The sequence below is a fragment of the Tauraco erythrolophus genome, chromosome 16, assembly GCF_009769465.1.
Source record: "Tauraco erythrolophus isolate bTauEry1 chromosome 16, bTauEry1.pri, whole genome shotgun sequence".
Classification (NCBI taxonomy): domain Eukaryota; kingdom Metazoa; phylum Chordata; class Aves; order Musophagiformes; family Musophagidae; genus Tauraco; species Tauraco erythrolophus.
In genome coordinates this window covers 21,597,380-21,621,666 of record NC_141480.1, presented here as the reverse complement: position 1 = coordinate 21,621,666, position 24,287 = coordinate 21,597,380, and the positions used below count along the sequence as shown (strand labels likewise).

The window sequence follows — 24,287 nt, the reverse complement described above, 5'->3', positions numbered from 1 at the left end:
TGCAAAAATAGGTATATTTCTTAACCCACCTGCTATTAGGTCATCAAGAGTGTCGGTAAGCGTCTGTGCTGGAGTGGCAACCATTAATCCGTCTGGTTCTTGAACTAAGAGCCCCTGCCCAGCAATTTGCTGCTGCTGTCCTACATTCTGCTGATTCCCTAATGCTTTCTGAAGTTCAAGAGACTCTGTCCCATTATAACCTAAATTACCAGAAAAATTACATTGTGGTGCTGGCAAAGGCTGGATAGGGACAAACTCTATTTGTTCAGCAGGTGGTGGAGACTGTTGTCGCTCATCATCTTTAGACAAGATTGTATCAACCTGAGGTAACCCTGAAAAGTTATCCTCTGGCAGACCCTTATCGGCTTCCACTTCTGGGAAGACCCCTGTAAGTGGGCACTGATGCTGCAGGGGAAGTGGTGTGTCTGTCTGACCTTTGGTCTCCAAATATTCTTTGGTAAACTGCTGTTGGGTTTTCATCTGCAACTGCCTTTCCACCTTCTGCAGCTCCTTCAATATTTTCTTCTTCTTCTGTACTTGTTCTTCTCTGTTCTTTTTAAGTTCTTCAATCTTATCTTTATTTAATGGTTCACCTTGAATTAATTCCAATGATTTAAGTTGTGCTTTTTCAATAGCACTAATTCTCTGTCCAAGTTCATTCAGCTTGCCTTCAGTCTCTTCTACTATGCATTCCAAAGGCTGGTATGGGTGAAAAGGTGGCAGTAGGTCCTTATCTGCTACCTGCAGGGAACTTGACTTCTGCTTGGATGCACCTAAGCACATGAAAAATGTTTGAAAAAATGCCATGCTGAAGATACCCCAAACCTCCCCTCTCACCCACCAAAAGAAAAAAAAAAAAAAAAAAAAAAGAAAATAAAAGAAAAAATCTTTACAACTAACACTTCACATCTGTCAAACCACAGAAAGGTAAACCCTATACTCCACGTTAAGACAAGAAAGGACAAAGCATATAGCTGGAATCTTCAATATTGATCCTAATATCCCTTTGAACACAGCTGTTTCAGTCTTAAGGAATAAGGAACCTTTATGGTTTCTGACATACAAGACAATGTATCTGGGAAGTGAAATCAGCAAGAAGAGCAAGGCAATTTAAATAATTTACTGAGTTCCCAAAGCTGCTCTGGTGTGCAGAGCAACTAAACTAAGACTATTTTCCAGAAGCTGACTTCCAACAGAAAGGTTACAAGTAAAAGCAGTCTGTATTTGAGAGAAGACTAACTCTCTGGTGAGATCAGTATTTTGATCTCTGAACACTGCAGCATTCCACCCTTACGTTACAAACAGAATCCTGCCAGTGCAGCCTTAGCATATAGAAATATATTTGGAAGCTTTAGCACCTTTTTAAAATTTCTGAGACAAAATTAACAGCTTGCTTGCCTCCCTTCCTCCAGTAACAAGTTAACAACTCTGCTTGCTACTAAGACTTATAAAAATAACCTTCAATGTGAATCTAGCAAGGAACACCAAGCCAGGGCAGTGCTTCTCTCAGCGCTCACTGCCTTCAAGCAACCCAAGGCTGCTTGCCCAAAAACCACGTCTGTGGAACCTCCCGTCACATCTTGCTAATAGGAATCTATTAAGTGCTGAAAATATGACTTCAGTGTAAGAAACTTTAATTAAAAATGTGGAAGGTTTTAGCCTGATCAAATAATTCTCTGCACTAACACTCATTTGTTATACTCAGTGATATATGTAGCTTTTAGAAAAAAAAACAGAACACCAACAAAAACCACACCAAACAAAAACCCAAACTTGAGTATTGACAAAGCAGACTCATACAACTAATCATTAAAAGGGGAATTAAAATTATGCACAGCTTGAGCCATGCCATAAAGTTAACTAAACATCACACAGTTAAGTAAAAATCCGCATGCAAGAACTACGTCCCAGATGAGTCACTAGCTCTGGAAGGATTAATTCTCCTAAAATACCGATTTATTTCTCTCTGGGCCTTCCTTCACCAAAACACTAATTTACACGTGAGTTCATTTTGCACTGCTGTCAAAACAGGAGTCACATACACACCACTCTGAAATGAATCTTTTTTTGAGGAAGTAATTGAAAGAGCAAACAAAACATGAGAATTTTCTCTTAAAAGATAATTTTCTCTTATGAGGAGAAAGAATTAATATTAAAATAGAATTCAACCAACTCTGTGCTGAATACCTCCAGCAGACTCTCTGGAGTAAAAGCAAACCATGTCTAAATTTAAGGGAAACGTCAAAAATCTTAGCGCCAGGAAACACCCCGGCACCCCACACACACTGCCGCGACCCCTCAGCTTGTTCTGCAGCTCTGTACTTGGCCTGTCTCGTACAGGCCAGTAGCTCCAGCTGAATGTCTATTCCAGTCACCACCAGTATTCTGTCTCTGAACTATAAGTGAGTCCCAAGACAATTTCTCGTGAGGCAATAAAGAATTTGACTAAAGTTTAGCAATAACTTGCTTTGTGCTGGCTGGTGGATGTTCAGCTCGAGCCTGCTATGAGCTGGTGGCCTTTCAGTGTCCTTCGGGTTGATAAAGTGATCCTTTCATCTTACAGCGTGTGACCTGGAATGTAAGAATTGCAGCCCACTCTTGAAAAAACTATTTGCGCTCACCAAAAATCTCTGAAATGCTTGCCTATATCTTTGTTAGACACCAATAAAAGCCAATTGGTGTCTTCTGAAACTAAGCTGCTCCGCTGCTGAAGTAGCAGAAACATTACAGTACCTATCTGCAAGTTAATCCTGCGTTTAAGGCGCGACTGAGACGGGAACCCTTGGCACTGCTCTCTAATGTCATTTCTAAGGTTACCACATCTGTTCTCCATCCTAACACCAAGCATTCCCATGACTTGGCAGCTCTGGACAGCTTCCATCGCTGCAGCAAAGAAAAGCCGCAGCTCAAAGAGCCCCCCAATAATAAAGGACCTATATCGTCCTCCTCCACAAAGTCCCACCTGGGCAGAAAACACACCTGCCGTAGGAAACTTTTCCACTAGCACAAGAGAAAGCAAAGAGCAGAAGCACAGCATCGTATCGAGATCTGGACTGGGCAGAGGAGCCAAGGCTGGTTTCACAGTGGGCAGTGCTCTCCAGACAGCAGCTCAGACCAGGAATGACCACGGAAAGCTGGGACAGTTTCTGAGGGCAGGCGTCAGGAAACCAGCAAGTGAAGAACCAGGCTCTAAAGTTCCAGAAGAGGTGAGGAGATCTACTTTAATCAGCTTCTAATCGGTTAGCAGGGCAACTTTTCAGGTTCCAGATCACTCTTTCCATGCCAGGAACCAGTTGCAACCTATAATCTTGGGGATACTGGAAGAGGACAAGGGGTAGGAGGAAGGATCCGCTCGACCTGACATGCGCACCTGAACAGCCAGTTCAAACCTGAGGTGGAGAAGACACTGTTGGTAGCTACGAACATGTAAAAATTCTAATAATGTTGTCATATTGGCAGTATTTAAAAGCATCAATTTCCTGTTTTATCCAAATCCCTTCTATACTACAATATCCTGAAAAATATTGTGCCCATTTTAGTAAATACTTTGTACTTTCACTTTTGAAATATGTAAGTGTAGTAAGACCTAAAAATCCACCAGATCATAATTGCTTCAACTTTTTTCTTTTTTTTTTCCCCTTTCTTTTTATTGTTTAATTTTTATCTTGTTGATTTATCTTTTTGGGGGAACATCAATCTTCTACACAACCAACCTACGACGAAATTAAGCCTACCAATACTAAAGAGTCAACCGAGTCTCTAACGCAACTTTCAGCCAGTTTTGGAAGACTTGTTTAGTATGAAATGAAGACTGAGGACCAATGAAATCCAGATGTTGCTACACAAATACCAACTGCCATCAGGCAGTCAAGATTGCAGGGCAAAGAATTGTTCAGTTGACAGAAAACCCTGCATGGTTATGGGCACACCAGGAAAGCCACCGAGTAAGGAAATGACCGTTTCCCAATTTATTTTGTGAACGGTAGGACCAATTGCTCTTTTATTTGTATTTCCATATTCCCCCAAGTACTGGTCCCTAACCTGACCAACTCCGCCTTCACCACCACTCCTGCAGAGCACGTACATGTTTTCAGCGGGTTTCTGACCAACACACACGACTCAGGGTAAGACCTGCTCTGCACAAACGCAGCTTCCCATCCATTTCCCTGACTTCTCATTCTCTCCAGGAAATGAGAGGTAAATGTTTCCTATGGAAATCTCCTGTACTTCTCCCGTACACTGTAGATAACCTCCTAGTTATCTGAGTCGCAGCGGTTCGCTCACCCAGATGAGCCTCCCTCACGCACCATTCCTCATCTCTTGAGCACCCAGTAACATGAAGGGAGGACACCATTACCAGTTTTTCATGCCTTCTGGCTGCAAGCAACATTTAAAGGTCCTAGACACTGTGAGCAAGACTGTGGAAAAATAACCTTCATATTTATAGTCCTCAGGTAGCTCTCCTAAGCAATTAAAGTCTTCTAATTTAAATTCGCTTAAATTTATAGCGTTGCTGCCTACAAACAAATCTGATACGATAGTATCATCCTGAGTGCTTATGATTCTCAACGAATTTGCTCTTCTAGCCCTGACTTCTAATCCATAGGATGTCTTCTCCCAAGAAAGATATCATTTATATGACTTCACAACGAATAGAGCAGCACAGGTGAGATGCTACCAATTCAAAATAAACCTCTCTACAACTGCTTAGTGACCCCAATGACATCGTTATTAGATGTACTGCCTACGTTTGCTAACACCCACATGACAGCCTCCTACTTCACAGGTACTTGCACTGTCCTCTGCAAGTCTGAGGACTGAGATATTTACTCCAAGGAACTTTCTGAGAAACATGAAGTAGACAAGTCATTCTCTTACATAAATGAAGCCTAGTTCAGATCTTACTCTAAAAGCACTAACTGATGAACTAGCAAGGACAGACATTTGTTGTATTTTAGAGGAAGCAACAAAAGTTTGAGAAAAATTGCTGCTTTATTTCTAACATCTCTTCAGAAAATTAAGGCGACAAACGGTTTGTTTCTACAATCCATTATACTCTTCAGGAAGTTTCTGTCAACACAACTTGCATTTCAGCTTAGTGGCTTTCATCGTGGCCACCACCTGAAACAGTGACATTATACCTTTTTATCAGATGAAATTCTGGGACTTGTTGACAGCTACTTAATTTCTAGAGTTGTTAAATTGAAAAAAAAAAAAAAAAGAGTGGATCCAAATTTAAACAGTTAAATTCCAAAAGATTTTTCCAGCATTAAAAAAAATGACAGCAAGCAAAAGTAGGCTGTGTGACACACACTCGTACATTCTAATACATCTTCTCTGCTGGAACCAATACCCAGGATGTAAATCTATATGAATCACCATGTCATCCCAATAGGTAATTATTACTTAGAACTAAAACAACCAAACCAAAACTCCACCAAACAAAAATAAAACCCGCAAAACAACCAACCAAGGAAACAGATTCAGTCTGTTCCTCACTCCACAAAAGGCATATGTCAGGAAGCATAAATCCATACTAAGATCTTCGTGTTCTGTTAATAGAATTGCTTATCTGCTGTTCTTGCACTTTAGGGTTTTCTAAAAAAAAAATCTGATTTCATTCAGAAATCCAGAGTAAGATTTGCAGTCTGCAATTGAAATTCACCAGCCTCATCAACAGGAATAAGATGAGCTCAACACTGAAATTTCATGAAAACTCTGTGTTTAACTAATTTCATATCAGTAACAAATTCAGCTCAAAGAACCTGGGGAAACAATCAGTTAATCCATATACACATAAATGCAAAATACTATGTTATATAATCTGGCTAACTGGGCAACAAAACAGTAGCCTACTTTTCCCAAGTAAATTCATCTGCCACACAGTTTTTAATACATACTGAATTCTTCTTTACAAAGCACAGGACGATTTACGGAGGGTTGAGTGATCAGATGAGTTTGTATTTTCACTATGTTCCTCCCGTGAACCATGCAGTATTTTTTCCAGTCTCTAGCACTCCTGCAGCTGTTTCTATGCAACGCTTGGAGTGAACAGATAACATCCAACGGGCCACGGTTACATGGCTGAAACCAAGTCAAACTTAACTCAGCCTTCTGACATTCAAAAACTTGAGTTACTTTCCAATCTTAGTCTTCTTCGCAAGTTTCCTTTGGTGACTCGACAGTATCTAACTGGAAAATTGCTAAGATGCAACCAAGTTAGTCCTCAGCAAGCAGGCGACTGAAGCTTCAAGGCAGCAGAATTTCACAAACCACCATGAAAAAGTTTTCACACGCTTGTGCTCTTGGGGACCTTACACATGTGCCTTGTTTTTAAATCACCTGCCTGCACTGCTGAAGATTTGCAGAGAAGAGTAACAAGTCTTTAAGTCTGCTAAGAAAGCACTAGTGAAGTTAGAAAGCCGTAAGGCATGGACGGTTACATTCCACTTAACTCACCCCAGGGAACTGGGTCAGCTGCCGACCCAGGCAGAAAACAGAGGAAATGGGAAGAGCTAATTAGGAGATGTTGAAGCACATGAAACAATGAACAGGCAGCGGGACTGTGCAGTACAAAAGTCTGAAAGAAGTTGTAATGGAAAAGCAAGAACATTCAGCTTGCTTTTTTAGTGCCCTCACCTCAATGAGAAGAGTATCTTCTTTCTAGTTCTACTGTTAACCTGGCCCCTATTTCAATGAAATCACACACTATGTATCTGCCCATATATAACTCAGTATTAGGCATAAAAGTCCGATATTGGATTAAAAATATTTATTGAATTAGTAGCTATTGAAGCTACATGGAGTTTGTTTTTCTTCCCTTTCTCCAAGCCATTAGATTGTTAGATCTAGCACAGGGATACAGGTGATACCGTATATTGAAGGTCTAACTTAAAAAGCTTACAGATTCCAAAAATCCCAAATGAGAAACGCTGCGACTTGCTGCCCACTACACCACAACAACGCAGAAGTCTAATGACAGCATGTGACAGGTTCTAGGCACTCAGCTGAGGCCAACTAGTGCACTTGCAAGGACCATTTCAGATTGGCTATGAAGGAAAACAAATCTGGAGAAAATCTTACAAAATAATTGATACCTCAGCCTCCGAAAATAGACTACTTGAAATTTGGACATGTTTAAAAACACCTTACGTAGTTCAAATATTTTGACTAGGAAAACAACCCTGCTGCTTTCCAGACTTCCTGAGCATCCCTTTGTTGCACTAGTGCTGTTTTTCAATAACATTGTAAAACACGCCGTGAGTTCAAGCCACGAGGCATGTTGTGCGAACGACTACGGCAGAACGACAAACACTGCTAGGAGCTTCTGATCCCACCCTTACTAAACATCAGCTTGCATGCACAAACTAGACAAGACTGTCAATGGCAACACCATTACACCAGCTGATTTCCTAAAGAAATCCAACAGCGTTCCTTTTGGCTGTTTCATGTGCTGGGCACTGAGACTACCCCGCCCCAGGGAACCAGATGCAGAGGCACCTGGAGTTGCATCAGAGCCACTGCGCTTTGCACCTCTCGCAGTGTAAATCAGGAGAGACTCCCTGGTCCTACAGAAATAGCACATTTGTTTTTTCTAGTCAAAAGACTCTCCCTGTTGAGCTGCTGCGTCAGAATTGCTGCTGGCTGCTGGGCAATCGTGACCGCGTTCAAGTGAGGGCACCAGCAAGCACAAAACGCCAAGGACAGGATCTCCTGCCTCTCCCCACAAACACACAGACAGCTGAACTTCACTGGGATTTCCCTTTTACATGGACACAATGGATACTTGCTAAATGGAGTGTGCTAAAAACAATCCTTCCTAAGCACTGAGGTCTGTTCAGTCCTGGGAACTAATTCTGCTGCTTCTTTCACCTGACTTCTCTTCAGCTCTTTAGGACGTTACCATCTTTGCATATCACCTGTGTCTGAGGCTCTCCAGATCCACTGTCAGTTCCGAAGCATTTCTCTTTTGCTAAACACTGATATTAAACTCTGCCAAAATAATTATTCAAATGGCAGCTATTCCATATGCCTTCTTACTTAACTGAAGAATAATAACGTAATTCAAAATTAGACCATAAATTCCTCTTGAAAAACCTCACACCAGATTTTCACGGTAACAATAACAGAGAGGTGTACTCTAGTTTTACACTCGACTTGCAATAGTAACAACTTGTTTCCTGAAGAGCTCCTGGCATTTCTTGCCAAACTAATACACATCCTTAAAAACCAGACTGCACTGAGGCTAAGAAGGCTAGGTGCTCCTCTCCTTCCTCCAAGTAGTTAAGAGTTTATACAAAAACTCAGGGGGCTACTTGTAACTGTGAAGGAAAGAAATCTGTCTTCCCCAGGACAAACAATTTTGTTCCATAAGAACCTACGGCTGCTTCCCTGCCCCCCTTGGAAATAACGAACATGCCTTTATTCACATTCTCTTTTGCCCCTTATCTCGCAAAAAGTTTGATGATGAAAGTTTGGTATATTAGAGGCACATGTGTGTAACAAGTTAAGAACCAAAGTTCAGCAAAGAACACTAACTCTGTAGCAGCTAAAGTTGCAGAGTGGTATCACTACAACCATCACACAGTTTTTAACCACAGAAATACCATTGTTCCCCCAGAGATCTGAGATACACAACAGTTTTGCACACCAAGTTTTCAGAACACTTCGTCAGCCCAAGGACACATGCTGGATTGCTACACCTCTTGCAACACATCACAGGTGAGTTTCGTTGACACACATGAAGCATGTCCCAAAACAGTACGAACAACTGGATCTCTCTGTGCCAGTTCCAACAACAGGGCACTGCTAAAAACATGCCTAAAATATGTGCTGACATTTGCAATAAGTTGGTTTTTTTTTTTAATGAGAGCTATTTCTTAAACTACAATCAACTATTTGCTTTTCACAGTTTGATTAAACATGAGACTTTAAGCTTGTAACTTTAGTCTTCTGACTCAGTATCAACTAATCTCTTATTGATTTCCATGCATCACCAAACGTACTTCCAGAACACTAATCCACTTTGTAACATTAATAGCTATTTAATCATAAGGGCACACATGCTGGTATGTAGCTTCTACTGTTTTATTTGAACCAGAAGTTGCATGTTCTTTTCATTTGTTTAGTACTCGTTTTTATGAAATCCAAAATGTCGAGTGTTGCACATCCTAGGAAAATGATACAATAACTGCATTTGAGAAGTCACACACAGGGCATATATGCATAGAGAGGCATGGCTGCACACTTAAACACCAGCAGGTACACAATTTTTTTCTCTCTTCATTTGTGCCTCTGATTATTTTGTTTGTTTTAAGAAGCACTGAGCACTTCCAAAATAAAAGAATGAAGTAAAGCTAGCTAATAGAGCTTCGGATACTATAACATTTAATATCCCTGTCCAAAACAATAAATCATTAGGAGCTGCAGTTTGTAGCTTTCCACTTGAGAATCTACTTCTCCTTCTGAGCTGACTTAGACACGAAGAATTTGTTACAAAATCCATAGCTGGGAACAATCTCCTAAATTCACCATTTAATGACTGCAAATGGTTTTAACCAGTCAGTTCAACCGTGTTCAAAGCAAAAACCCTGAGGTTATGATTCCTTACAATAGTACTATTACTAATATAAGAGAAATTCCTCTGTAAGTAGATCTGCATTGGCATTTTACAGTGCATTGCCACTGTAGGAACAGAAAAAAGTTGATATATCACGTTCATGGATAATAGTTGCAACTATTCTAGATGACCAATGTACAACATTGAAAAGTTAACACCACACCTAGGGTTTATTAACATTTTTATCAGTCTGCACTAAGGCAGTTACCACAACCGTTTTCCTACAAAAAAATTAAAATAAGTGTAATTCTATGAGAATAAGCAGAATAAATTAGAATAATCAGTGTTACTATACTGTAGAATACAAGAAAATAAGCAAAAAACCACACACTGCACAAAATACTTTTTAAGTTATACTTCATTAGAGGTGTTAGGGAATGGATGGAGTGGACTATACTACGGATAAGCTCTAATACCACTGTCCCCAGCCTATTAGTTTCCAAACTGCATGTATTCTCCGCGTGGCTACGTACTAACCTTTCACCACTCCCAAGAGAGGTGGCGAGTTCTCTTGAGGGGTTCTGTCGGGTTCCTGGGGAGGTACAACCATAGCAAGTGTATGCACCGGCACACGTGGAACCTTGAAACAAAGCCGAGACACACACTCAGACAGAAAAAACACTTCTGATGGACCCTATCTTGAAGTGTTAATCAAAGCCACATTTCTACAGCAGACCTCCATTCCACCCTTCCCAAACCGCGCATGCAATGCTGCCTCTTGGTATTACCTGTCCCATGCTGTTTTATCCTGCATAATAAGCCAAAGTTAACTATGTTACTCTCCACAACATCCCCAGCTGTGTAGGCTGGAAAACTCTTAACATCTTTAGGCTTTTAATCAATGAACTCCACTGGAAAGCTACCTCTCCAGCCTGCAGAATTCTGAATTCACACAATATATTTTCTTTCCTATGACAACTTAAATCAGCCACAACAGTTGAGGGGTGCTGTCCTAAGAGTTTAGGACTGTTGAATCGAAGTACGGAGCCAACACAACCAAGAAAATAACCATCTTTTGAGATAGTGGGTTTGCGGCTACTCTGTCTAAGGAGCAGAAAAGGGAACAAACTTCGCGCACTCTTCAGGACACCGTGGACAATGCCAGTCAGTTTTCTCACTGTCCACTATTTTCAAATGCATCAACTTTTCAAAATTCTTTCCACTGCATATGTCCATATCTAAACTAACTTCAGAAGTTAATGACTAAGGAAGTGTTTCTTTGCAACACTCATGGTGATATTTAAAAAAAATTCCCTATGCCTTACCTGAGACTGATCCTGAGATGGAGGTGTGAGCTGAGACAAGTCTGTTGCAGGAACCGACAAAACATTGTTTGGGTAATCGAGCAAGTAAGAAACAACATTTGTATGTCCTCCTTTGGCAGCTTCAATGAGCATTGTCGAGCCATCCTGAAGTGAGATTTTTGGAAACAAAAAGCCAGACGATGAATTTTGCTACCTGGTGTAGCACGTAAGGTACGAACTAGACCGTTTAAAATTGCACGTTTACTAATCCATTAAGCCAACCACATGGTTGTTCCAGTACCTATGATAAATGCAGAGTTTTAAGTGAATACCTTGAGCCGATGTGTCGGATCGGCACCGTGAGCCAGAAGGAGCTCAACAACTGCCAGGTGGCCTCCAGCACAGGCCAGTGACACCACTGTGTGGTCATTATTAGCTGTAGCCCTGTTAACGTTGGCACCTATAAGAAGACATTGGAATTAAACACAAGGAAATTCTTTTTAAGAAAGTATCAACAAGTACAGTATTTTATGGAACAGAGATAAACTCTTCTAATCTTCCTAATTCATACACACTTCTGGAGTAAAAGTACGGTATTTTGAATAACTGATGGCTTCTGCCCATCCTCCTCCTCATTTTATAAAGATAGGCAGTAATGACAGTAACAGTGCACCTCATAAGCAGTGAGGAAGAGGAAACACTCCTGGTGTACAAAGCACAACTTTTAAGTTTTCATTCTAAGCGCTTACCAGAATGGTGCAATTTTTGAGAATGTGTTTTTTTCCAAAGAAGGGAGTGCTTTTTTTAAGAAACTAAAAATATTTTCTGTACTTCAAATCTATTTATTAATCTATGCAACAGAGTAGGAAAAGTAACTAGCAAAATATTTTGTGATTCATTGTATTATGAACTAAATGAAACTCAAAAATGGTTTGACAAATGTTCATATACACATAACCAGTTTAATTTTGAAGAAGGATCACAAATATGCAGAATCATAAAGTGGCATTTAAAGTTTTTTAATTAGTTATTTAAACTAGTATTTTACCTTTGCTAATAAGAAATTGAACAGTGCATAAATGACCAGCTCGCGCAGCCTTCATTAGTGGGGTTCTCCCACCTTCAGATTCATGCTCCTATGATAAAGGAGAAATAACAGATGTATAAATGGGCAAAAATTATACCATCGTTTCAGCTTTTGAACCATCTCATGATGGGACGAGAATGACCTGTCTCAGTAGAAGATCTATCTTACAAGCTGACTGCAATCTATAAAAACTGACTGGAATCAATGTTCATGTTACCTTAAATACTGAATCACACTGTCAAAAAGCATTAAGACCGCATCCATACTGTTATCACGTAACGAAGCTTCCCTGCTTACACACCCCTTTTTATTTTAGTGTTCAAACACATCACACACTTGAGAACAGTAACATCTTGTTTCCTCCTCAAAAACAGATCGCTATTTAACACAAACATCATCCAGCATCAGGAAGTATACAAATAACTGAACATCAGTTCTCAGAGCTGTCACATGCTGCACGCCAGACTTTTAAAATTGCAATAATATCCGAAGTGCAGACAACGTTTTTAAAACACACTGAACAGGATCAGCAATAAAAAAAAAAGACAAATCACTGCAGGCCACAAAGTCTCTGAATAAGAGGACTGGAGAATAAAGCAGAAAGAAAACAAAAGGATGATACAAACCAGCAAAAAAGGAATGAGCGATAAGAACAATTTTCTAATTTTAAAAGTTTCTGAATACTGGAAAGATGTGGTTGCATATAACTGTATTAGAGAAGTTACAGAACTAGAAAATTTGCCTGCTATGTAGATGTGATCAACACCACAAAGAATGCTGATTAATACACATCAACCCTCGCACAGCAACAAGGGGACAGAACATCATCTTCCTGGGAGTGTTTGCATTTGCGCTCTGAATATTCAGCCTGATCAATAACATACTAGGACCATGGAGGTTTTTTAATTAAATATCTGGGAAGCCAAGCTCTAAATTCACTATTTACTTCTGGAATTACATGTATATCTGACAGCAAAAGTTAATGTTTAGTACTGACAGTGGATGATACTGCTATTTACAAATATAAAAGGACAAGAACAGATCTGACAGAACAAATCAACTCCTTGCCATAGCTTCAGTATTCCTGAAAACTCTGCATATGTCCTTTGATGTACAGCTTGCTGTGGTTGCAAGCTGCACCTTAAGTTAGCCTTCTGTTCATACACTCAAGGAAGAAATTTCTTGACTGAATCTTCTATTGGGAGACTGACCCCGTGCAGAAAATACAAACCAATCCTTTGCCGTAACGGGGGCTACACCTCCCCCTCCTGTGTGCTCTGGAAAGAGCAGAGGCCTTCTGCTCCTGTGCCTTCGGGAGAACTTTGTACTGTTGTACACTGTTTTAGCACACGCTGGAACTCCACGTTAGCGCTCCAATTTCTTTGCTTAGTGCATAAGTGCATGTGGAGATCAGAAGCCTTATGGACTTACTACCGAAGTCATTTTTGTTTTAATTGTAAAAAGTAGATTTCACTCCCAGGGCAAATGACTGCTTAGCTGTCGATAAACATATGCATGCCTTTGGATTGTCTGCATGCCAGAAATATTTGCAGGACATGTAAAGCTAATTATGTTAGTACGTGGCCCTGTGATGTGCAAGCATTAGTAGCATGCCCTTGAGCCCTGATGCTTACTCTGGTATTTGGCATAGTTTTTCCTTCCTCAGCCACTGCGAACAGATCATAAAAAGCCAGATGCTGCTGTTTGCTTTATGCACAGTAAACCCCTGGTACTGCTGGCAAATCACTCAACAAAGCAGCTATGGATGCAAAGAACCATTGAACACCACCGCACTCACTGAGCAGGACCAGAACATTACTGCCCAAACCGTTTAATACACGTTTCTAAATCCCCATTGATGCAACAGCAAAGATGCCAAGAAGTAAAATTTATTTTAGGTAATCTTAGCTATATTCAAGACTGTGAAAAGCCATCCTATATTGCATTCAAATGTAGCATTTCAGATAACTAGCAGTAAGATATCATTATTTGCAGCATTCTCTATTCCTAACAGACTTCGCTGTTGAAGTCTTAAACACGGATGTCAGGAAGCATCCTCATTTAAATGCAATGCAGTTATTCTGCCCAGTTTAACCAACTGTCACTTCATCAAGCAGGCAGAACTTGATCCTCAACTACTATACACTTCAAATACTTGCAGTACGATATACATCATCAGTCCAGCCAAATTGAACCATTTGTGTGCCCACCTGCTGCAGCTCTTCAAAAGTTATTGCATTTTGATGGTATTTTTCACATTGGAAGATAGAAATGCATACTTTATTTTAAGATTAAATTAATTCTATAACTTCAGTGCTTTATTTAGCCCTAATAAAGGCTAGTAGATAGCATCAACTCAAGCTTTAAATGAAAATATTTAGAACAAGCCAAAATAAGAAGTTGAGCCAGTGCAGTGCCTTTGTCTACTCACATCCTTTCTTCTACCTGTAATGGCCATAAATTTCAAAGATTTTTTTTTTAAAGCTGCAGTAGATAATCAAAATCAGGACAGAGAACATGAAAGCTGTCCAAAAGCATCCCTCATCAGCTTCCCAGTGCGCTTACTTCCTTGTATTCATATGAAGTACAGGCAAACGCTTGCTTTGCAAGAACAAAAACTAACAAGGAGTACTCATCTCCAAAGATAATTTCCCCAGCTATCTGCACTGCAGGACTCCCTACAGTATCCTGTCTCTCTTCACTGCTCCAATCCTGACAAACACTGCAGTCAGTATGATCGGAAAGAGGAACACTGAACACCACCTATGCAACTTTGACTAGAAAAGTCCTTCTCTAAACACTTGAGTGATGTGCTCTCCTGCTAATTCTGCTTGAATAGGAAGAATGCCCAAGAAGAGTTTTCTGTAGGTCTGGACACCAGATAGGAAGAGGAAAGTGAGAGTATTACCCAAATCATGTTAAGAGTTTACATTACACAATCATAAAATCACAGAACGGTTTGGGTTGGAAGGGACCTCAAAGATCATCCAGTTCCAACCCCCCTGCCATGGGCAGGGACACCCTCCACTACACCAGGTTGCCCAAAGCCTCATCCAACCTGGCCTTGAAAATTATCTGCACCTTTTCCACTAAGAGTCAAAAAGGAGACGAGAATCCAGCCAGTAATAATTATTTCCTTTCTAGACAAATCAATACTGAGAGAGGAGAGCAAAAGCAGTGTCACCAGAAGCATCTGAGAACAAACAGTGGTATTCTTTTGTTCTTGATTTCGAGCTCTCTATTGTAGGCCATTTCAAGATCAGCTACATCAGGGCTTTCCCCCCTGCCTTCCATTATTCTCCTTGGTTCACAAGTATTATTCACTAGGATGTTTTTTGAGTTTGTTTCCTATGTCATATGTTATATAAAAGTTCTAGAACAAAATCTGCATTTTCAAAGTAAAGGTCCAACTGCTTTCTTCAATTCTTTAACAAGCCTCTCTCACCCATGACAACAGTGAATATTTAATGGAAATCTAAATGCTATTCTAAGCAGAATGATTCAGACAGTTTTTGATGCAAGACAATAGCCAAACAATGCAGTTCTTAACACTATGCCACTTTGCTGATTTTCAAGCTGGGACTCCTATCAAGACACAGAGTATTCTAGCAGTCACCAACCTAATTCTCCCAGATAACCCTCCGGAGATACATAGCAAGCCAGTATTTCAGAGGCATCTAAAAACTCAATTAGGCCTCTAGTTTAAAGCAAACATCTGAAAAGGGAAGACCTTACAGGGAGCTGGATACGTACTAATAGGTTTAACACAGCTACTTGTGCTAATAGACTCAACGAGATAAATTGCTGCGTTTGTGCAGGTTAGGATATTGTTTTTTAAAAACAGGGTTTTAGAAAACCCAACGGAAGGGAAAACGCAGGACAAAGATGACATGTCTAGTCTACACAGCAAGTCTTTGTAGTTTTGAAGAAATTTAGATGCCTTAAAGCCATGCTGGTAGTTAGCATGTGTCCTGAGGCTGCAGCTTACAAGCATCAAAGGCCAACCTCACCTGATGCTTGCCCGGCTCTATGCCCTCCAAAATAGTCTTCAAGTCCTCCTGCTTGTCCTGCGGAAGGAAAAAGAAGAACTCACGGCTCTTGTTCTACAAATAAAAGTTTTTCTTGGTCATGAAGACCTGGAATGTGAACTTAGAAGGATCAGATCCACCAGCTGAAAATTGTTTTGCTGGAGTTAGGCAAGCAAGCACAAAGGTAAGACCAAGCAATGCAGCTCTTGCCACCTATGACTCCTACCACAAGCCACTCAGATTCACGAAGAGAGCACAAAGGTCACACACACAGCTTCTCATTAAATACAAGATGACTTTTTGTTCACTACTGGCAAAAGAGAGGATTTCATTGTACTTTGCACCATCCAGAGACTGCAACACAACATTCAAAAAGCGGTAACTAAAAAAAATCAGCTTCCCATGTCCCACAGCCTTTTGCTTTGTTGGTAGAAGACTGAAGGTCAAGCCTAAAAAGACCTAAAATCCCTGACGGTTCAAGAAACTATAGAAAAACATGACAGCTGCTCAGATCCCCCACTGTAACGACAACATAGCTATCTCCAGCACGGTTTCATTCAACTCCATGAAGCACTGGCTACTTGGTAGGCGTTTAAATGCTGCCTCCTGCACACAGTAACAAACATGCAGCGTGTCGTACACATAAAGGAAAGCGAGTTTCTCATTACGGAGTCCTGTTAGCTCAGGGATGTTATCAGCTGAAAGCGAAGCAGTGATCCCTGCAAGAACAGGAACATCTGTCTGTAAAAACATTACGTCACAGAGGAAGAATCAAGAGGTAGTTTGAGATGAGTTCCCCCTGCCCCCAGCTGGAGTTATCCGGATACCAGGTAGCCAGTTTTAGTCTTTTTAAAAAAGTCACACATGGAATTTTAACGAGTATAAAGAGCTTTGGGGAGAGCTTGGCAGTGTAAAATGAGAAGAATGCAAGGATGAAGCTGCCCTCAGGGGTTCTCTTCCATCTCTCAATTTCAGCATAAAAGCACCAATATATCTTGCAGTAGAAAGGTAAACTCCATCAATAGATCAACTCTCCTTTGCAGCAGAGCCTCATGTACAGCTGCAAGGCAGCCTAGATTAGAAAATCCTCATTTAACACTCTTCTCTGTGCTTCCCAGCTGAGAAAAACTGGGATCTTCTCACTGTCTAAAATAGAACAATCTCTCTTTTGTTTCCAGCTACACTCAAACAGGCAAAGACACAACCACCTTGCCAAGAGCAGTTTCACTTTCAAAAAAGGAGACTGGAATCTCCAGCGTGCAGCACTTCATCCACTATATTAAAAGAGAACAGGCATCCAAATATTTAGCTTATAGAAAGGTATACAGCTTAAAAGGAGGATATTACCTCTCATTAAATATTACCAATACTCTTTATCAGCTTTATAGTCCTTAACCTAGTTACTGTGGGAACATACATGCATCACGCATGTCTTACCTTACACAAGCTTTGAGATGAAGGCAACTGCTGCTAAAGACACACAGAAGGCAGGAGAGAGAACTCTTATAGGAAAATGAAAAGTCTCCTCTCATCCTTGAGATGAGACAAATATTTGCCACGCAGGCAAATAACTGTACTATTGAAGTGCTGGTTACTTTTTCCTGAAGATATTAAACCATATCACCACTTAGAAAAAATGCTTTATCAAATCGTATTTGGAGTACTAATCTCCAAAATTTTGTTCCTTCTGTTAGTCACAAAATCTAAAGTAGGTGTTTTGTCCCCATAAAGAAGTGTGTAAATAAGTAAAATTTATATTTGGTCCAGTGGCAGGAGCTCGGACTAAGACCCTGAAAGTCCTGCAGGCAATAAAGGAACTGGAAAGCAACTACAAAGGAACTGGAAAGCAACTACAGCACAGAAGGGATCACAGGCTGAAGTCTTCAGATGCGCCTCATCCTAACTCTTTCATACACTTGGCACAAGCGAGCCAATTTCAAAATGCATATATTAACAAGGAAAGGTGCAGGCCTGCCAAGCTAGTTATGCTACAGATTTTGGCAGGCCAACTTTAATCCTGTAAGCACATGGAAAAGACAGATCTCTCAAAGAAGGGCAGCATAAAGAATCAGAGTAACTGATAATGAGCCAGACTTCATCAACAATTAGACACAAGGAGATACAAATTCCTCAAAATACCATACATGATTGAGCAGCTCTCCAGCAGACAGAAACAGATGAGCATGTACTCTGACACTGTTCATTTCTGGAATAACTTGCCACTGCAGAGTTTTAAGGAAAAATTAAACACAAACTAAAGAAAGTTTATCTCAGACAATTTTCTTTTAGTTCTCCTGGTTCTTATAAAGCCACATTCCTTAATGAATCTAACAGAGCTCCCAAGATCTTCCCTGGCTCTTGAACTGAATTACATACTCAATATCTAGGCCAGAGGATCAGTTCCTGAAAAGCAAGAGTTCCCATTTTCTACTTGCAAGAACAACAGCCTTTTTGTGCTGAGATGTGGTGGTAATAATGGCTCCCAGTTCAGAAAAAAACTCTTACGGAGACTACAATCACTTATACAGAATCATAGAATGGTTTGGGTTGGAAGGGACCTCAAAGATCATCTAGTTCCAACCCCCCTGCCATGGGCAGGGACACCCTCCACTACACCAGGTTGCCCAAAGCCTCATCCAACCTGGCCTTGAACACTTCCAGGGATGGGGCATCTACAACTTCTCTGGGCAACCTGTTCCAGTGTCTCACCATCCTCTGAGGGAAAAATTTCTTCCTTAGATCTAATCGAAATCTCCCCTCTTTCAGTTTAAATCCATTGCCCCTTGTCCTGTCACTACACACCCTTGTAAAAAGCCCCTCTCCAGCTTTCCTGTAGCCCCTTTAGGCACTGGAAGGCTGCTATAAGATCACCCCGGAGCCTTCTCTTCTCCAGGCTGAACAGCCCCAACTCTCTCAGCCTGTCTTCATAGCAGAGGTGCTCTGATATAATGATCACAGAACAGTTTGGATTGGACGGGACCCTCAAAGATGATCAATTTCACTCTCCTTCCACAGGCAGGGACATCTTCCACTAGATCAGGTTGCTCAAAGCCCTGTCCAACCTGACCTTCATCTTTACAACTCCTCTGGGCAACCTGTTGCAGTGTCTCACCACCATCGTCATAAAAAACGCTCAAATTTTAGTTCGAGGTTCTCTTTTGAGATTGAGAAAACCTCAACTGGACGTGAGCAACATACAGGAATCAGTTCAGTAGAGCGAGCTGGTAACTTCAACAAGGCTGGAAGACTTCAGTTTTCAATGAGCACAATACAGGAAACCCCCCGACAGAAACATCTCGTGCTCTCTGCCGATTTAACTAACCCAGCATGAAAGAGGCTCTTCTTCACACCTGCACTCTCAAAGTCTGCATCTCAAATCCCACTCAGCCCTGACCTCCTGGCAACTGAAGAGACTCAAAAAGCCAAGAAAGATTTGAGGTCTTAAAGCAGATGATATGCTTTCTAAATCATGGAACAAAGGCTCTGAATTGGGAAGAAATGGGAGAACTGATCGCAACAGATCTTGACAGCCAGTGTTTATTGTTCCTTTAACTCAAGAGCATTTGCGGAAGAAAGATCAACTTTCTTTTCTCAATCTTGAATCAGGGAGAAGAAAAATCCTCAAAAACTATGCTCCTTGCCTTCCTGGTCTGGAAGAAAACAGAATATGCAGGTGGCTCCCAAAACAACAAAGTAACAACAGCAAAATCTGACAGTGGCGACATCTCTTCAGGTAAGTAACACAGGGCTGGGAAGACAAGCTTGGGCATGAGATCGCTGGTCACTCACATTCCTTTGAGTCTGCCTGGCACAGCGCTGCCTGTCAAGTGCACAGTGCTCCCCTGTTCAGAACCACAGGGGAGGAGGTCACCAGGGACTGTTCCCAACAGGCAGCTCAGAAAACGTGACATCAAGTCAGTCTCCACTTCTCTCAGAGGCCTCGCGCCCTCAAGAACCCCGTCAAGACCTCATCCCACAACTTGAGGCTGTCCGGTGTATGCCCAGGGCTGTGTTGTGAAAACACCGCTCCAGTGGGCTGCAACGTAGCCACCGATGTTCTTACAGACCAGAGGGGCACGGCGCCAGGCTCAGCGACCAGCTAGGTCCAGCGCTGCACAGCATGGATGGGTTCAGTGGGTGCCGTTTGTCCCCGCAATCAGAAACCAGTCCTCATCCCTGTTCTATTTCACAGTTTAAGACATAACCAGTATTTTCTCAAAAAGGACCGTTCCACAAGAGGGTGAGATGTTGTATGTCCAGCTCATCAGTGACTGTGACATAAACCTCAGGTATAAAGAAGTTTTCTGGAAAACAATGAAACATCAGTGAAAGTAATCCCAGGAAAGACTGAAGTTGCAGGATGAAAAAGGAAAGAAATAAAAGCAACTGGAGAAGTACTTTCATTTACTGTGGCTGAACACCAGAAGGAAAGAAAATTAACTAGACAAATGAAGACATACTGACCAGAGGTCTAAGTCCAGACGTGCACTGAATTCCCTACTCCACCACAGGCTTCCCTTCCTGGGACAACCTGATGAAGTCATCTCACCTCATTTAAATTACTAATGAAAGCTGAAATCTAGAAGAATAAACTCCCACAGTAGTGCCAAAGAAACTTTTTCATCCTCCAGCAGTAAGGCCACACACTTCAGAAACCTTCCTCAGAACAACGACAAAGACGATGAATTCATTCAAAACTGCTTACACCTTCTAACAAAGCAAAGCAAAAAAAAAAAAAAAGAGCTTTGAAAGCAAACTGGTAGATTTACACGGCATGTCTCCTTTTTGCGTGCAATTTTCCTTCGCAGACTCACTATATTTTTCTTGACTGCTCCCCATTTTGATTGGAAGCACCAGAAAACGTGGTACAATAAAGTTTTACTTTAGAAAGGCACAAGATTTTTCTCAACAATGCTGATCAGAACTAGATGCTAAAAGCCACAAGCACTGCTCACTTTAGTGATGAGAGGGAAAAAAACCAAAAATGACACAACTAACTCCAATAACTTGAAGTGACATTTAAGCAGCAGCCCTTGCATATTTTTAAAAGTTTATACATAGCAATTTATGTTTTTTAATTTCAGGCTTTGCTCCTCACGATGAGATACTTCATGGATTATACCTTTTTATAACCAAGTACGTACTTTATTTTTTTTTTAAATACCTAATAAAACCCAAAAAACCTATCCTGCCTCTATTAAAGTGGCTGATGCTTGGTACCCAACACTGAATCGAGTGAAATGCAGCAGGTGTGTCAAAAACCCATAAATGCGCACACCCTGCCATGAACATGACCTTTCTTCCTAGTAGGAACACAGGAAGCAGAACTTTACTGCAGAGGAATTAATGAGGCCTGAAGAAAAAGTACATTCACAAAGAAGAGTGAAAGTATTATTCAAAATTACAGCATTATTTTATTTATAGTTGTAAATATAAACTTAAAAAAATTAAATACTTCATTTAAGACTGAAATTTAAGTAACTTCATTAGTGTGTTGATTAATCAGGTTCAGTGATAAACTTTCCTGGCATTCTTATTACTTAAAAGGAACAAAAAACCCTAAAATATCCAACAAAACCCCAACCCCCTCCCCAAACAAAAAAAAACTCACACAATCAGAGTGTGGAAAAAGAAAGGAGAATACTGGGAGAAAAACCAAAAAGGCAACCCAAAGAACAATCTTAGACATAAGGCTCCTCAACTCCTTTAGAAGGCTAACGTATCCATTGCTTTTTACTGCTTAAAAGCCTCACAAATATTATACCCCTGGAGCTGATAAAGAGAGTTTTAGGTCTCTGGCTACAAAACATGAAAAAAGTAAAGACAATTATGTGAACAACTTAGTCATGATTAAATGCATTACAGAAAACCAACACTGTGAAAGCAATATGCTAAAAACAGGAGTCATAGGAAAGAAAAGAGCTCTGGAACAAAGAAAAGAGATCCTATTATGTTGGTCATTTAAAAGGCATTGCTTAGCTTGGGGTTCTTTTGTGATGTAGTTTTAAAAAGTTAGGAGACTCAGAGTGTGCAGAAAGTAACACTAAAATAGAGAAGCAGTGGCTCCTAACACTAAAATATTTTAAATCAGAGCAGTGGAGCAGGTAAACTCTAATCCACAAGAGTCTGGCAGTAACAAAGCAGCGTAATGAATAAAGGCAATGCAGAAATACATCCTGCTGAACCATTAAACCTACAGGCCATACTGAAATGAAGAGAATCCACTGTCACAAGTGTAAGCTATAGCTTAGAATTTTTACTGAACAGATGAAAGACTACCTGATCAGAACTGTTATTTTTAGACAAAACTGAGCATGCAGGCTTTTTAAAAAGTTCCTTTCATGTCTCTTTTCACACCCATATATGAATCAATTGCTCAAATCACCCTCCTGCTCTACGAGCACAGCAGCTTTGGCACACAGCTTGAAACCCAAGCACGTTCCCCACAAGACGCAGCAGAAGTCTTACCAAATCAGCACCAGCTTGAAGCAACACATCTGCAACATCAGTATGTCCATTCTCACAGGCATAGGTCAAAGCTGTATCTCCTGTCGCTGTGGTGGCATGAACATTAGCTCCTAGAAACACAACATGAGGTTCTTCTTACTGGGCGTCTCCTTAGCACGTGTTTCACATCGGACAAACACAGAAATCAAGGCGATTCGTCTGTGCCAACAGCTGTATCCTACTGACCAACAGCTCCCACAGCCCCAGGGCGCTGCTCTCATGGTAAAAATTACTCTTACAGTAAAGACACTCTGAGGAGAGGGGTCAAGCCAAGGCTTGGGAAAGGCATGACTGACAGCCTAAGCACTTAACCCTGTACGCTCACTTACTCCTACATTCCCTCTACGGCAATGAAGACTTCAGTTGTTACAACAGATAAAAGTGAATCCAGACAATTGTCTAGACTATCCATTTGACAGGGAGCTGCATGCCAAGGAAAACCAGACAAAATGCATGTTACTGAATTAGTATTAATACTACAAGATGATACACTTCTACAAATCTCATTTCTTCCCTGCTCTTTAAAATCATTGGCTTTAAAACCATTTGCTGAAATAATTTGACTAGCTTCATATATGCCAGCTATGTGAAAACCATGCATGATTCTTGCTATGTAATGCATGATTCTTCAAAAAGTAATGCCAGTGTGATTCAGGCATTTTCTTATTTTCAAGGTGTGAGATGTATGTTGAGCCTCCCTGCTGCCAAAACAAGGCTCCTCAGTGAACTTCCTACATTGTCAGAAGGGAAGCGCAAGCAGTGTTCCCAGCGAGCTGGTGATGGGTGTCACACGCTGGTATCGCTGCACAAAGACACAGTTGTTGCTGCCCCTCGATGAGCAGGGAGCATTACTTTCTAGAATTACAAATCCAAACAATTTCATGCTTATTCTTAGAAAAGAGTATACAAATAAATCACATTCCATAACAACAAAGATTTCTGAAATGCAGCTCCTTTTTATTTGTCTATTATTTTAAGCAGCATTACTACTCTCTCATCTCTACCAACTTTAAACTGACAGGTGAACACTGAAGTGTCATTTCCCTCCAACTCCAGCAAGATTTGATTTTTACTAATGTATAACGTAGCAGCAAACCTAACGTTTCATCACAGAAATTCGGCACATTCCAGAATCTATCTTGCACACTATTTCCCAGAGCACAACTCCTAATGTACTGGCTTTGCAGGGAGATTGACTGCAGATAATCAGGACCAGTCAAAGCAGGAGTAACATATAAAACCAAGCATTACCTGTATTAACATTTTGTCCTAAATGCAGTTAGCTGGAAACAATGTTCCTAACGAACTTGATGGTTTTTAGATAGGCAACAGAATGCAGTGCTCCATCAGGCACTTTCCTCTATTAACAGTATCAAACAATATTAAGGTGTAACATAGGCTTTTTTCTTCTTGCTAAGGTATCTAAGAATATATCTTGTTAGAACACTACCACCATCAAGTCCAGGTATCTTCTAAACCATATGGAACATCCAGTCTAAAATATCTGCGGCCTAGATCACTTGCACTGTACACATACCTGCTGCCAGTAAGTATTTCACCAATTCCAGATGACCCTCTTGAGCAGCTTCCATCAAAGGCGTTGAGCAACCAAGTTCTATATCAGCTCCTGCCTTAATAAGGAAGTCAGCTACTTCAGAAAACCCTCCACAACATGCCAGAGTAAGAGCTGTTTCCTGTGTTTCTTCTGTCTGTGCATTTATATTTGCCCCTAAGAAATAAAATAGCTGTTATTTTAACTGACCAGACATAGGGTAGAAAGGTGGATGCTCGTCAGCTCCATA

At 40.8% G+C, this 24,287-nt stretch overlaps 1 protein-coding gene across 1 annotated transcript in view; it reads right to left on the bottom strand.

The window, feature by feature from the left end:
• Nucleotides 1-24,287, bottom strand: part of ANKHD1 (ankyrin repeat and KH domain containing 1) — a 127,683-nt gene that overhangs the window by 41,600 nt on the left and 61,796 nt on the right. Inside the window, 7 exon segments of the mRNA XM_086621647.1 lie at nt 30-773; nt 10,097-10,199; nt 10,885-11,028; nt 11,196-11,323; nt 11,912-11,999; nt 22,447-22,556; nt 24,023-24,214. Of these exon segments, the coding sequence (XP_086477773.1) occupies nt 30-773; nt 10,097-10,199; nt 10,885-11,028; nt 11,196-11,323; nt 11,912-11,999; nt 22,447-22,556; nt 24,023-24,214 (1,509 nt within the window).